A 17273-nucleotide genomic window follows, 5' to 3' on the forward strand; every position below is an offset into this window, starting at 1 on the left:
CTACTTGATGTAGAGAGCGGACACCATGCTCAATGTTTAAAACGCACTAAGTGATCCCGTGACCTAGCTTTGATCCGGCATAACTCATATTCAAACTTGACCTAGACATCATCTAGATACAACATCTGACCAAGTTTGGTGAAGCTCCGATGAAAACAATTTGAATTAGAGAGCGGACACTGAATACGGACCGACCGACCAACAGACAGACAGACAAGCTCCCTCCTATATACCTCCCTAAACTTCGTTTGTGGGGGTATAATTAATTACCTTTCTTTCTAGATTCAAGTTTTAAAGGCTTCATTTCCAACCCTTATATACTGATGAGCAGCATACAGCATAAAAACTAAACAGACTGCGAGTTACACGCAGGCTGTTCTGGTTTTATGTCTGCACATAGCCATTTTCACTTTGCCTCTGAGTGGGAAAGGGATATGGTAACATTAATAAATGATAATTAAACGACTATTGAGAAAAATTGCTTATGTTTGATAATTTTTTATAAGATAAATATTGATGTTGAAGAGCTGTCCTTCGGTATAAACGGTTCCTAAATACACCATCACATAATGTTTATGGTGGGTAAGGTAAAATTCTTAGATGTTGATTTCTCAAACAAGGAACAATTGGAATCTTTCTTTAATGATATCAATTTAATTTACATATAAAAGTCCTCCGATGCAGGAAAGAAGAGCAGTGATTATGATTTATTATATACCTGTTTAATGCATTTAACAAAATACAGGTTGTATCAATCGTTGAAATAAAAAATCCCGTATTACGCTACTCGCTGTTTCCAATTCCGTATTACCATACTAGCCGGACTACTTCGACCCATTTAATGATGTCACATTCCGCGCACCGAAAATATAAATATTTTTTATTATGAAATATATTACATCGTGTGACTTCATTTCTGTGACGAAACACAATAGTTTTATCTAAACTCTCTGGAATTTTTAAGGACATGTCGGACGTGGTGTTTTTTAACAGTAAACTATTTGTTAAAAATATCGAACAAATTCAAAACGTATTTTGGAGTGTGTGTTTATTATGCTAAAATGTTTTATTTCAATAGGAATACAATAAAATAGTGTGGTTTAATCTAAGTTTCGATAAAGACATGGAAGAATATAGGTGGAAGTGCATATTGTTTCAACGTTTTTGTTATAAACATCTGATTAAAGTTGTAAACTTAATTGTTATAAACATTGGATTAACGATGGGATTAAGGTAAGCGTGTCGGAAAACTGTGTTTTCCCGGTTCAAATGTTTGCACGTTAATTTACATAAACTGTATTCATACGCGTCTTAAAATCTATGGCGTACCGTTTTAGTCATTGTTTTGTCAGTTTTGTTAAAGTAAACAATACAATTGTTAACTGTTTTCGTTAGTTGTTGTATATGATAAAAGGAATATTACGCTAGTCAATTGTTCCAAGAGTTTGAATTACTCTCGTGGCTTGTGCTATTTCGCATCACACTCGAGGTGGAAACGTCATCACACAAGCCACTCAAGTGACTCTTGGAACAATTGACTAGCGTAATATTACGTATGTATTCGACAATGACAGAAGATTATGCTTGTGCAATTACTGGTCAATAACGTTAATGAAGTATTGGGAAATAAATATTAAAATGATACAAATCTAGTTTTGTTCATATTATTAATGACACATTTGGAACTTTTCACAAAAAGACATAAATTATACTTTAAGTGATGTTTTTGAGCTATAGAATTGTTATTAAGGCTATGGAAAAGGCCCTGTGAGTAGCCCAAATGGCTAGTAGTAAAAACAACAAGCCATGTGTTTGTGAAACACTATGTCCCCAAATATTTGACCTTTGACCTTGAAAGCTGGCCTTGACCTTTCACAACTCAAAATGTGCAGCTCCATGAGATACACATGCATGCCAAATATCAACTTGCTATCTTCAATATTGCAAAAGTGAACATTAAATGAGAGGTTTTGACACATATATTTGACCATTGACCTTGAAGGATGACCTTAACTTGTCACCACTCAAAATGTTCAGCTCCATGAGATACACATGCATGCCAAATATGAAGTTGCTATCTTCAATATTGCAAAAGTTATGGCAAATGTTAAATTTGAAGCAAACAAACAAACAAACCAACCAACCAACAGACAGGGCAAAACAATATGTCCCCCAGTATAGTGGTGGGGGACATAAAAAGACTGTTATACACATCATCACATGTGTCATTTCCTGAACACTCGAACCAGAAAAGCAAACTTTCTGAAATATCTTGATCCCAATATGGTAGTTATAAGCAACCGCTGTCTCACCTATTTTCTGTATGAGTGAAGGTCCCATAGCTGCATTTACAAGTGCTGTTGAGTCTGACACATCAAGACCAGAAAGTTGACGAATGTTCATTTCCCTGTAACAAAGAACAAACATGTCTGCAATTAACTGAATTGACAGCTTCTTTTGTGTTAAAGTGTACCAATATAAATACAAGATGAAACCAGACATTTCCACCACAGTCTACCAAGTTTGAACTCTACCAGTTTATTAACATCTAATACATGCAACTGACGTTTTTTCCAAATTTCAAAATCCAATGTCAAGACAAAATTGTAAGTCCCAATAATTTTACTTTCTAAAAGTGTATTTTTAGATGCTTCCAGAGATAATACAATAGCTTCTATTGTTAAAGAAAGCACTTCAGCTTAGCTCAACAGAGAACAACACCAACAAGAGCTGTCAGAGGACAGCGCTTGACTATTCGAGTGCTTGACATTATAACGTAAGCCATCATGGGGAAATTGTTCATATTCAATAATTTATTAGATGATCTTTAAAAAATAAAAAAAAGGAAACAAATATTAAAAAAATTTGGGGGGGGGGGGGTTGAGAGGGGGTATAATGTGGGGTGTGGTCATTTATTAGATGATATTTCAAAAATAAAAAAAGGAAAAAAAATTGTTTGGGGGGGGGGGGGGGGTAGGGGGGGGGGGGTGAGAGAGGGTTTAATGTGGAGTGTGGTAATATTTAAGATGTTTTAAAAAAAAAAAAATTTGGTGGGGAGGGGGGGGGGGGGTTGGGGTTAGGGGGTGGGGCGGTAGGGGGTTGGGGTGAGAGGGGGGTATAATGTGGGGTGGGGTAATTTATAAGATGATGTTTAAAAAAAATTGGGGGGGGGGGAAGGTTGGGGGGAGGGGAAAGGGATTCTGGGTAGGGGCGTGGGGTATTGTTTGGGTGGAATCCATTGTGGTATTCAGGTAAGTGTTGTTTTGTCAAAGTAATAATAAAATGAGATAATATAAAGAAGTTACGGCAATTTAAGCAAAATGTTCAATTATCTTAGTGTAAAAGGGGCAATAATTATGTAAAAATGCTTGATACAGTGGTCTGCTCTTGTTTATAGGTTGGGGTCATGTTGGTAAACAAGTATGCAAAATATAAAAGCAATATGTCAAAGGATATAGGAAATATTTGGGGTAGTACGCAAACTTTAACACAGATTTATCAATAATATGCATATTCTAAGTATAAAAGGGGCAATAATTATGACAAAATGCTTGATAGAGTTGTCTGCTCTTGTTTATAGGTTGGGGGATGTTGGTTAACAAGTATGCAAAATATAAAAGCAATATGTCAAGGGACAATGAAAATAAATGGGGCAGTACGAAAACTTTAACATTTGCTGCATATTCTAAGTGGAAAAGTGGCCATAATTGTGACAAAATGCTTGATAGAGTTGTCTTCTCTTGTTTATAGGTTGGGGTCATGTTGGTAAACAAGTATGCAAAATATGAAAGCAATATGTCAAGGGACAATGAAAATAATTGGGGTAGTATGAAAACTTTAACATTTGCCCGCTAACGCAGACGCTAAAGGTAACGCAGACGGTCACGCCGACGCCGGGGTGAGTAGGATATCTCCACTTGATATATTTCATATATAATAGTCGAGCTAAAAAGTCATATTCTCCAATAAGCCGCGTCATGCATATGAATCTTCTGCCATTTGAAACATGCCCTAGCATTGGCAGGGATTGATGAGGAGCTACTCTTTTCGCTATATAAGATTTGTTGTCTCATAAGTGGACAGGCTAAATCATGACAAGACTGCGCAAAATTACAGCCTTGCCCGGAGCTACACTGGCTTCATATGGCATAAGACCCTTTTTCACATGATGCGGCTTAAAGAGAAAATGTAATTAATGTCTTAAATTTATAATAATGTTTAAAGTCTGTTGCTATTTTATGTATTTGTCACTAAAAACTAAAATCTTTATGAAATTTTGACATTTTGTGAAGTCATTTCTTACCATTCAATTCTGTACACAAACATATTTGCATTTCTCATAGATTGTATTTTAAAAAGAAATGTTTCTAATACCCGCTCTCAACTTTTATTGTAAGTCTTTACTCACAGAGCGGTTGCCTGTGTGGAGACAGCCAGTGTCTGTGAGGCCCACTTGACCACCTGATATGCCCTCAGTAGACTTGCAGTGTATGGTAGTAGCTCATTCTGAAAGCCCTGCACTACCTCATGGCTTATGTTAGCCTGCAATCATGGTACACACGTATACGCCACTTAAAGTCTTATTAGTTCAGTATTTAACTCATGAATGGCACGGAAAAGTGATAAGCAAACATTTAATATTGTGTACGGAACTTTTTCTTAAAAGCTTTTCATCATTTTTGGGGTAACTTATTAATCATTTAACTAGAGCTTTGTCACAGACCTGACGAATACCCCCACATGCCGCATTGACACAGAATATTTTGCATGTTGTCTTCACAAAAAACAGCGGACACCATGCTCAATGTTTAAAACGCACTAAGTGACCCAGTGACCTGGGTTTTTTTTAACCTGCATGGCCCATGTTCGAACTTGACCTACACATCATCAAGATACAACTTCTGACCAAGGGCGGTGAAGATCCGATGAAAACTACTTGAATTAGAGAGCAGACACCGTGCTGAATGTGTAAAACATACTAAATGACCCAGTGACCTAGTTATTGACCCGGCATGACCCATATTCAAACTTGAACTAGAAATCATCTAGATATAACTTCTGATTAAGTTTGGTGAAGATCGGATGAAAACTACTTGAATTAGAGATCAGACACCACGCTCAATGTTTGAAACGCACTAAGTGATCCCGTGACCTAGTTTTTGACCTGCCATGATCCATGTTCGAACTTGGCCTAGACATCATCTACATACAACTTCTGACCAAGTATGGTGAATCTCTGATGAAAACTACTTGAATTACAGAGCAGACAACATGCTGAATGTTTAAAACGCACTAAGTGACCATGTGGCCTAGTATTTTACCCAGCAAGGCCCATGTTCGAACTTGGCCTAGACATCATCTAGATACAACTTCTGACCAAGTTTGGTGAAGATCGGATGAAAACTACTTGAATTAGAGAGCAGACACGGACCTATCGACAGACCGACAGACAGACTAGCTCACTCCTATATACCCCCCTAAACTTCGTTTAGTGGGGGTATAATAATTTAGAGGTACACTATATTTTTACAATGTATTTGTATATGTGTGTAGCAATATAAAATGTATACTTCTACATATTATCAAATTGAGGATACTAGTATATGGTAAAGCAATTGACTAAATATGTAATATCAGATAAAACAAGACTATTGTCAAGCAATATAAGTCCCCTACCGGCTCCACCATTGTCAGATTTTTTTTTTAATTTGTTGCCATAGCAACCAGAATCTTTTACGTATGAACAAAATGAAATGACGTGCATAATGTCCTTATTGCCATCTATCGATGTTTCAAGTTTCATGAAAAAATATTAAGAACTTTTAAAGTTATCGCAGGATCCAGAAAAGTGTGACAGACAGACTGACTGACTGACTGACGGACACACAGAGTGCAAACCATAAGTCCCCTCCGCTGAAACCGGTAGGGGACTAATAAATCATGATTACACAGTTGTAGATAAAAAATACATTAAGCTAATTGAAAATATTGAAGACTTTCGTTAAGGTTTAAATTTTTATCACAAAGGCTTATTCATTTTGGAAGGAGCACATCAAATAAAAGGTAAGTAAGAATGAAGTTGTCACCTGATTACAATGCCGTAATGCAGCAGTCTGCAAGAGATAGAGATCTCTGAGCATGTTGAACCTTGTGGAGGCCAGCTGCTGTACACACTCCGACAGCACACTCACCCCCACCCCACTGGTCAACAGGTGGTTGAGGCCAAGCTGTCTACGCCGGTCTAAAACTGAACATCACACTGGAACTGACTATAGCATTCAAACACTGGACCTAATTATAGCATTCAAACACTGGACCTAACTATAGCATTCACACACTGAACCTTACTATAGCATTCAAACACTGGACCTTACTGTAGCATTCAAACACTGGACCTAATTATAGCATTCAAACACTGAACCTAACTATAGCATTCAAACACTGGAACTGACTATAGCATACAAACACTGGACCTTACTAAAGCATTCAAACACTGAACCTTACTATAGCATTCAAACACTGAACCTTACTATAGCATTCAAACACTGGACCTAACTATAGCATTCAAACACTGGACCTAACTATAGCATTCAAACACTGCATCTAACTATAGCATTCAAACACTGGACCTTAATATAGCATTCAAACACTGGACCTAACTATAGCATTTAATCACTGGACCTTAATATATCATTCAAACACTGGACCTAACTATAGCATTCAAACACTGGACCTAACTATAGCATTCAAACACTGGACCTTACTATAGCATTCAAACACTGGACCTTACTAAGCATTCAAACACTGAACCTTACTGTAGCATTCAAACACTGGACCTTACTGTAGCATTCAAACACTGGACCTAATTATAGCATTCAAACACTGAACCTAACTATAGCATTCAAACACTGGAACTGACTATAGCATACAAACACTGGACCTTACTAAAGCATTCAAACACTGAACCTTACTATAGCATTCAAACACTGAACCTTACTGTAGCATTCAAACACTGGACCTTACTATAGCATTCAAACACTGGACCTAACTATAGCATTCAAACACTGGATCTAACTATAGCATTCAAACACTGGACCTTAATATAGCATTCAAACACTGGACATAACTATAGCATTTAATCACTGGACCTTAATATAGCATTCAAACACTGGACCTAACTAAAGCATTCAAACACTGGACCTAACTATAGCATTCAAACACTGGACCTTACTATAGCATTCAAACACTGGACCTTACTAAGCATTCAAACACTGGACCTAACTATAGCATTCAAACAATGGACCTATTTATAGCATTCAAACACTGGACCTAACTATAGCATTCAAACACTGGACCTTACTATAGCATTCAAACACTGGACCTTGCTATAGCATTCAAACACTGGATCTAACTATAGCATTCAAACACTGGACCTCAATATAGCATTCAAACACTGGACCTAACTATAGCATTTAATCACTGGACCTTAATATAGCATTCAAACACTGGACCTAACTAAAGCATACAAACACTGGACCTAACTATAGCATTCAAACACTGGACCTTACTATAGCATTCAAACACTGGACCTTACTAAGCATTCAAACACTGGACCTAACTATAGCATTCAAACAATGGACCTATTTATAGCATTCAAACACTGGACCTAACTATAGCATTCAAACACTGGACCTTACTATAGCATTCAAACACTGGACCTTGCTATAGCATTCAAACACTGGACCTTACTATAGCATTCAAACACTGGACCTAACTATAGCATTCATACACTGGACCTAACTATAGCATTCAAACACTGGACCTAACTATAGCATTCAAACACTGGACCTAACTATAGCATTCAAACACTGGACCTAATTATAGCATTCAAACACTTGACCTAACTATAGCATTCAAACACTGGACCTTACTATAGCATTCAAACACTGGACCTTACTATAGCATTCAAACACTGGACCTAACTATAGCATTCAAACACTGGACCTTACTATAGCATTCAAACACTGGACCTAACTATAGCATTCAAACACTGGACCTTACTATAGCATTCAAACACTGGACCTAACTATAGCATTCAAACACTGGACCTTACTTACTATAGCATTTAACATTACTGTTTGAACTTAACAACAGGATTGACAAAATTTGCTTGAAATATGGCCCGCATCAAGTGAAAATGAGTCTTATGCCATATGGCGCCAACATAGGTCCAGATCAGCCATCGCAATTGTGCATGCTGGTCAGGAGCTGCCCTGTCTGCTAATGAGACCAAGAAACCTTGCATGCCTTTAAAGCAAAAAGCGTAGCTCCAGACCACACTGCGTAGGCTCTGGCTATACAAAAGCTATGCTAGCCGCATATGCAATAAGACCCATTTAGCATCACACGTAATTGTCAATTAATTAAATGCTTGTCTTGTAGTCAAAATAGGTATATTATCAAAAAATGTTTGTTCGAATTTGTAGGTGTAGTAATAAAATATCCTCAATATTTTCGTTTAAGATAATACTTATATTTACGATTATTTTTGTCTTAAATAATACTCATGCATTTAGGGTTCACTTGGTCGCAAAGAAAGGTCACTTATCTAGCAATATCCCTAAACTAATTTAAATTTCCTCACCCTCATCCAAAATTTGTTCATCGTTTCTGTCTAGAGACAGGTCTAGGTATTTCAGCACAGTGTTCACTGAACCATAGAGGTCATGTATCATACCCAGCTTCACGGGTATGGAGTCCCCTCCGCTCAAACTGTACTCGGTGCTGTGGAATGGGAATATAATCTGTCTTCAGTACAAGTTTAACAAGCAGAGTTGTTGAATTGATGTCCTCAGCCAAATAAAGTTTGTTTATGGATGGATGCAAATCCATTGATATATGGTATAATACTAAAAAATATTTACATGTAGAGTAATTGTTTCTCTTAATTGATATCTATACAGTGAGTATACATTCAAGCAGTTTCATATTGAAATCGTGTAGCGTTTCTGAGATAAAGCCCTGAAAAGTTACACAATACAAAAACAACCAAGAGCGTTAGCTCTTATTTAAGAAAGTGTAGGGTTATGGTTCATGTGCATGGTACTTCTTATTGATATATTTACACCCATGAATTTTTATATTGATATATTATCTGAGATAAAGCCAAGCAAAGTTTTGTGACAGACGGACTGAAGGAATAACAGACTGATGGAAAGACAGACTGACATAGCCAATTTACCGGTAAAATCCCTCCGCCCTTGGCGCAGGATAATATTTTAATATGATATATTGGAAATATATAAATTCTCAGAACAAGCAATGTAAACAAAAAATCAGTAGAGAGCAATCTAACTTCAGCTATATTTCTCTAAATTTAGGCATTCTTAACTGCAGTTTTTGCAATACATAAGGATATTGTTTAAAAGGCAAGAAATATGCACTGTGCTATCTTATTCTTAATACAAATTATGCAATGTTAAAACACATTCAAATCGTTCCTACTTATGACCAAGTATGATGTTGTGCACCAGTTGCGTAGCAACCGTCTCCAGGTTATGGTTATTGGTCAGTTCTTGTTCAAACTGGGCAGAGAGATCGTCTGACATCTCCATGGCGACAGAGTGAAGTCCCTCAAACAGCAGCTCCAGGTCCCTCCGCTGATGTCGATCTGAAACATGGCAGTCAAAGCCATTTAGACATGACTAGTCATAATTATGATGAAACTTATGAACCTCAATAAACATCTCAACTGAAAGGCAATCACACCGCCCACTAAATCTCATGCAATATAGGTCAGATAATATAAATAAGCATAATATAGATAAGCTAACACCATGGTGGCGTCTATGGTTATAGAAAACGCGACATTCTGGATGATTTTGATAAACATTTGTTATCACTTATATCACTGTCAAAATGGTTTTGCATCATTTATTTATTTGCAAATGCAAAAATATTAGTTTTTTCAAATTGTATTAACTCTCTAAAATGGTGATTTCAGTAAGTTAAACACGATCCCAGACGCTTGCGCTAGCACCAAAATCCACATTGTTACCACATGATATGTATGGTGTTATATTAGTAATAAATAACGCATCTATAGTGGTATTAAAGGATGCTTCATGTATTTACGAAAATATTAACAAAACATTGTTTCAACATGTATCTGACACAAAATAGCGCTTTATAACTGTTATTAAACGCGATTTTCGACGCCGAGCAGGTTATGCAATAAATCATGCTATTACATATAAAAGTGATATTAATAATATTAAAAATTGCTAATAGGACAACGATCAATCAATAGAATTGAAAGTGCAAAACAACAAACCAGTTTGGTCATTTTCTAAAAATATTTAACATTCTGTAAGAGGGATTCAGACCTTTACCCTTGAAGGATGACCTTGATCTTTCACCACTCAAAATGTGCAGCTCCATGAGATACACATGCATGCCAAATGTCAAGTTGCTATCTTCAATATTGCAAAAGTTACGACCAAGGTTAAAGTTTTGTGACAGACACACAGAATGACAGACAGACAGACAGACAGGCTAAAAACAATATACCCCCGTTAATTCTATCCGTGGGCATAGAAGGCTTATTTTTTTATATTCTATAATAAGAAGAGCTAAGTATAAATTGCAAGTATTTTTCACATTGCCTGAAATGTTACATAAAGATAAATGTTTTTCATTATATAAAAATTATCTAAATAGTTTTTAGCAAAATGATCAATGTTGATAAGTACCCCTCTAAAATGATCCGAAGGGTCCTACAGAGGTAGGAGGTCCAATGGCCATAGAAATAACTTCATGACCAAATCCAACACAATATGCTTTATATTGCCAGACTGGTAATCAAACAGGCAATCTTTAGATTTGTTATCCAGCTCTCTATAAACTGAGCTATTCAGGCTACCTTGCAAACTGAGCTTCATCATAAACCCATCAGGTCCTGTGTTAGGTTGACCTGAGTACATCTCCTCAACGGGGTCACAAGGTCGCAGGTAGGTCACACACCCCTACAGAGGATATATACAAAGTCAGAATTTTACCAATAACATACCGTTAGATGCTGTGTGTGAGGTTAAACATTATTTGACTATTGGAATGTTAGTTATTTGTTAATAATTTAAATGACAAGTCTGTATCAGGTTAAGCTATACAGTTTTTGTTCTGCACAATCATTATCAACCAAAAAATCATAAGCCATGGCTCTGAAGCACAGTAGGACTTCACCCAAGCTATTGTTAAAATGACTTATTTTACTCAATCATGCTCACAAGTGATCCACAGACTATTTCACAAGCTCTTTGTGATCGCAAGGTTAACAAATCAATGGGTAACAACATAAAGACAGAGTGAATAAAATGCTCAATTAGTTTGCATATTATTATGAAAATACATGTTCTTAGTGTCAACTGTTCAAAATGTCTAAAAGTCACTATATTAAGAAGACTGCAGGCTACCTTTCTGATGAGTCCCACTTGTCCCGTCACACTATCACAGAACAGACCCTTCAGCTTTCCTCCTACCTGCACATAACAGACAAGGATCACATTATGGTTATGGTTATGCACCTATTTGCCAACAAATAAACTTCAAAATGTGCACAATACAAAATGTGTACATGATCGAGCATACACCGTAGTAAGAGTGATATACGGAGTTGTTTATATGTGATGTTTAAGGCAACTTAACAACAAATAAAGATTGTAACCGTGTTAATTACATTTCTATTTTAAAACTTCAAAATATTGTAATCATTTTTCAAAAGTGCATGTGAACATTTCAATATTACATTCATTAAGTAACTAACCAATTATCTTCCTTTCATACAGTAACAAGGGACAAAATTGTCACAAAACCAGGTTTTCAGTTGAAAAAAAGTCTGATAAAGGGAGACAATTCAAAATGTGTATTGTTAAACCCCTTGTGTAAAATTGACATTGATTTCAATTAGAAAAAACAAGAGATGTGTTCGTCAGAAACACAATGCCCCCTATTGCGCCGCTTTGAAATTAAAAAAAATTATTATTTTTTTACCTTTGACCGTGAAGGATGACCTTGACCTTGAACTTCCACCACTCAAAATGTGCAGCTTCATGAGAACATCGCTTTGATTTTTTTTTTTCACCTTTGACCTTGAAGGATCACCTTGACCTTCCACCACTCAAAATGTGCAGCTTCATGAGAACGCCGCTTTGATTTAAAAAAAAAATTACCTTTGACCTTGAAGGATGACCTTGACCTTTAACTTCCAGCACTCAAAATGTGCAGCTTTATGAGATACACATGCATGCCAAATATCAAGTTTCTATCTTCAATGATGCAAAAGTTATGGCCAACGTAACAGTGTTTTTTTCAGACGGACAGACTGACATACACACATACTGACGGACAGTTCACATGCTATATGCCACCCTACTGGGGCATAAAAAGTCAGACAAAGAGAGACAACTCAAAATCAAAATGTGCATTGTTACTGATTGTTAATGTTACATAGTTGTTTCAAAATCAATCTATTTTTAGTTGTGGTGACCTTGACCTTGGAGATATTGACGTAATTCTTTCACGCGACACACCATCTAATGATGGTGAACAAATGTGCCAAATGATTTTAAAATTTCACAATTAACAACAAAGTTATGGTCCGGACAAGCTCATTTATGGCCATTTTTGACCTTCAAACTCAAATTGTGACCTTGACCTTGGAGATATCGATGTAATTCTTTCGCGCGACACACCGTCTAATGATGGTGACCAAATGTGCCAAATGATTTAAAAATCTGACAACGAACGACAAAGTTATGGCCCGGACAAGCTCATTTATGGCCATTTTTGACCTTCAAACTCAAATTGTGACCTTGACCTTGGAGATATCAACGTAATTCTTTCGCGCGACACACCGTCTAATGATGGTGAACAAATGTGCCAAATGATTTTTAAATCTGACAAAGTTATGGCCCGGACAAGCTTGTTACGCCCGCCAGCCAGCCCACCCGCCCGCCCGCCGACATTTGCCAATCTAATCACCAGTTTCTTCCTTTGGAAAACCTGGTTAAAAACTGACCTAACAGTCACTTGAGAATAACTGTTCATTGCAGAACCAGGATTCCCCCTGACGTAAATCACTCTATATAACACTTGAAAATAACGGTCAATTGTCAATAACGGCAAACAACCAGTATATTTCACTCAGAAAGTCATGTTTGAACTAAAAACAACGGTCATTCATCAGTTGTTTCGAGTCGCAAAAATTAAGAACACAAACAAAACAGGAGCACGTAACAATAAGAACGTGTTTTAGTAGCAATTATCAGCTGCATTAATAACGGCAAAGCATGAGCCCATGACAGCGAATAGATCTTGATCGCTGATAAGGTGTTAAAAACAATATTTAGCTGGCAATTGTTGTTCTAAGAAGGCAATAATAGAATAATTGATTGTTAATTCAGGAAAAATATACATTGAATTGCAACTTTTATAACAAACTAAATAATTTTTAACAAGAGTTTGGCGTCTTTTCTTTGAATTAGAATGATACAGTTATACCGTACTTTCGGTTTATGACAGCGAATCTGCTTTTATATTTGCTCGGACGTGACATCAATGGCAATGACAAACTTAATTTAAACATACATGACAATGAATGTAATACAAACTGTCGGATTTACTGAATGAACGAGATGCATGAGCCAACAAAATATCCATCGTTAATAAATTAATAGATGTATTAAAAACAGTTATGAAATTAAATCAATTTATAAGACATTTTTCTGTATTATTAAAATAGCAATTATTGATGTTATTATACTTAGTTATCGGCAATGAGCCTTTGTTTTACACTGAGTGCAACAGAATGGGTGGGATAATGACGTAGCAATACTACTAACTGACCAACCATCTAAAAAGTGGTGATCTGAGAATAGCGGTCACATGTTGACATCAGTCACTTTTTTGCCATTTCCCTTAACTGACCGCTGTTCTCTGTTTTGACTGTAGAACCGTTTGTAACCCCATAACGTCATAGTCCCCAAATACAACAGCATCCTACATTGCTCACCTCATGGTACTGGATAACACAGGAGTAGAACTTCGTCCACTGCTCAAGCTGTAACTGATAGTACTCCTCCTCCTCCATTTCATAATCTACAGCTGCACTCCGGATCTACAACCAGACACACATGAAGAAAGGTTTAAAAAACTTCTTGGCTTCACACATCTGTATCTGTAGAGACTGATGTTGGGCAACACTTTACACAAATGTATTCAACAGAATATTCCTACCACAGGACTCATACAATATTAAAGTACTGGTAAGTGTTAACCAAAATATTCTAGCTCAGTTGTATCAAAAGCCTATTGCTAATTCAAATGCTCTTCAGTCCTTTTCTTGGGTAGAACCAGTACTTGGTTTCATTTGGAGGTGATCTAAAGAAGCGTCCAACTGAGTTGATTGAATCAGTGACCTCCTGATCACTAGGTGGACATTATATCTACTATGAATCAGTGACCTCCTGATCACTAGGTGGACATTATATCTACTATGAATCAGTGACCTCCTGATCACTAGGTGGACATTATATCTACTATGAATCAGTGACCTCCTGATCACTAGGTGGACATTATATCTACTATGAATCAGTGACCTCCTGATCACTAGGTGGACATTATATCTACTATGAATCAGTGACCTCCTGATCACTAGGTGGACATTATATCTACTATGAATCAGTGACCTCCTGATCACTAGGTGGACATTGTATCTACTATGCCACAGCAACAGAAACATAGAGTTCGTGCATTCAGTAATTAGACTGACACACAGTGTTAACTAGCTTCATACCTATTTTTATACACACTGTCATGATAGAAAAAATATTTTCCCATGAGACAATAGCTAAGTTATTCAACGCACATTGACTATTTATGCAGATCCACAAACATATGATTATTTTTTTTACAGGAACCCTGATTGAAATAAAAGAAAAATTAACATCATACTTCAGTTTCTACGGCCACTGTGACATCCTGTCGAAGTGTATTTACATGAAGGCTAGCTTCTCCGATAACGTTTTGATCCAGAGATCTACTGTACACCTGCAGCTGAAACCATCATATGAGTTGGCATATCAGACTCAAGACAAAACAACAATCAATTACAGAATTCATTCAAGTATTGTCTTGAAACTCAAAACATTTCCCTAAGTAAAACAAAAGATGTTTTAAGAAGCACAATATTTATTCATCAATAAAAAAATCTATGAGAAGCATAATATACATCACTTCAATAAATATAATCTATAATTGATAAGAGATTAAAATAATTAAAAATCTATAAGGGTTTTGAGAAGCATGAAATTAACTTCAATAAATAACATCTATAAGATTCAAGATAGCTGCTTATCATGACATCGATACTTGTCAATGCACTACACTTTATTTACACACAAAGAAATTCAAAAACTGCAAAACAAATCTAGACACTATCGATCTCTATGAAACATAATGCCAGATTACTTACATTGAGAGCCTTTCGTATGTCCTCTCTTGAGAATGCACCTGGCTCAAACAGTTTCTCCAGGTACACTTCCCGGGGGTCCCTGTGTGGGGGTATGGGCAGGTCAGATAACTCTGGCGGTTCCAGGAGGACCTCTAGCCACGAGCCTGGCCCTTCATCACTGAAAACATTGAGGCAATGTTCCTTACTGGAGGACATTAAAAAAATACAATAATATAGTGAATATCACAAACGAATACTTGATACTTTTAAAGCTACATATTAATATTGATTAGCATGGAAAACCTTGGACTACCACTACCTAGACAAGCAAATTCGTCGAATTGATATCCCCTGCCAATATGCTTCTGGACACAAAATTATTATATTTGACACTCAAAAAAGCATTTTTTCAAGATACAAAGGGCCATAACTCTGTTATTAACTGATGGTGTACAATGCCATTTGGCGTACATCATCCTCTTATCCATATATATACTCATACTAAGTTTCAATGAAATCCGCCAAAGCACTTCCAAGACATGGCTCCGGACACACACAAAAAGCATTTTTTCAAGATACAAAGGGCCATAACTATGTTATTAACTGATGGTTTACAAAGTCATTTGGCGTGCATCATCCTCTTATCCATATACATACCCATACCAAGTTTCAATGAAATCCGCCAAAGCACTTCAAAGATATGGCTCCGGACAGACGGACGGAAAGATGGACGGACGGACAACGCCAAAACAATATCCCTTCGCCTATGGCGGGGGATAATAACATACCAGTAATCCAAAAACCAAAAAATTACTGGTAACCACTTATTGCCATCAGAGCTACCAACAATTGTAAATACCCATGTTGACCCATTTTCACACAAACATAGATATGAGCATGAGCATAAAGTGTTCAGTTTAGCCAGTACAGTCCTCACATGCTTATAAGGGATAGCAGATTCCCTTGTTATGGAATTCTTTATTTAACTAACGTTTCCTCTACAAGAAAATCCAGTCTAGGCAGAGAGTGTCTTCCTGGATCAGCCTGTGTGGGCTTCACAAACTAATATCATTAACATGGGTCAACACTTTACGCAAATTAAGTACCTTTTTCCCACAGATGGCTCATATCTAAATCATATATATGGGTCGTGTTCTGAGAAAACTGGGCTTAATGCATGTGCGTAAAGTGTCGTCCCAGATTAGCCTGTGCAGTCCGCACAGGCTAATCAGGGACGACACTTTCTGCTTTTATGGTATTTTTAGTTTCAAGGAAGTCCCTCCTTACATAAAATCAAGTTTGGGCGGAAAGAGTAGTCCCTGATTAGCCTGTGTGGACCGCACAGGCTGATCTGGGATGACACTTTACGCACATGCATTAAGCCCAGTTTTCTCAGAACAAGGCTCATATCATACCCAAATGTGAGAGTCCTGACCACCTGATTGCCTTCAGAGCTGGTCCACAGCGACACCAGAACAGAACTGGTCATGCAGAAGTCTATCAGATCGTCCTGAAATGACCCTGGTATTAACCCTTTGCATGCTGGGAAATTTGTCGTTTGCTAAAATGTCATCTGCTGAATTTCTAAAATTGGCATTTTCATAGATTTTTTTCAAAGAATACTATAAGAATAGCAAACAGTTTGGATCCTGATGAGACACCACGTTCTGTGCGTCTCATCTGGATCCAAACTGTTTGGAAAGGCCTTCAAAATTCGGTTCCAGCACTGAAAGAGTTAACATTTAACAATCTTGTTCTGCTACAC

At 36.9% G+C, this 17273-nt stretch overlaps 1 protein-coding gene across 3 annotated transcripts in view; it reads right to left on the reverse strand.

Annotated features, from left to right (window-relative positions):
• Positions 1–17273, reverse strand: part of LOC127842211 (nuclear pore complex protein Nup160-like) — a 100763-nt gene that overhangs the window by 41298 nt on the left and 42192 nt on the right. For all 3 annotated transcript variants that reach the window (XM_052371615.1, XM_052371633.1, XM_052371624.1), the window contains 11 exons: positions 16924–17018; positions 15530–15686; positions 15010–15111; positions 14069–14173; positions 11472–11537; positions 10922–11024; positions 9505–9670; positions 8645–8784; positions 6087–6247; positions 4409–4542; positions 2313–2407 (listed from right to left, as the gene is read on the reverse strand). In XM_052371615.1, coding sequence (XP_052227575.1) covers positions 2313–2407; positions 4409–4542; positions 6087–6247; positions 8645–8784; positions 9505–9670; positions 10922–11024; positions 11472–11537; positions 14069–14173; positions 15010–15111; positions 15530–15686; positions 16924–17018 — 1324 coding nt within the window. The remainder of the gene's footprint in view (positions 1–2312; positions 2408–4408; positions 4543–6086; positions 6248–8644; positions 8785–9504; positions 9671–10921; positions 11025–11471; positions 11538–14068; positions 14174–15009; positions 15112–15529; positions 15687–16923; positions 17019–17273) is intronic.

This window comes from Dreissena polymorpha, chromosome 1 (assembly GCF_020536995.1).
Source record: "Dreissena polymorpha isolate Duluth1 chromosome 1, UMN_Dpol_1.0, whole genome shotgun sequence".
Classification (NCBI taxonomy): domain Eukaryota; kingdom Metazoa; phylum Mollusca; class Bivalvia; order Myida; family Dreissenidae; genus Dreissena; species Dreissena polymorpha.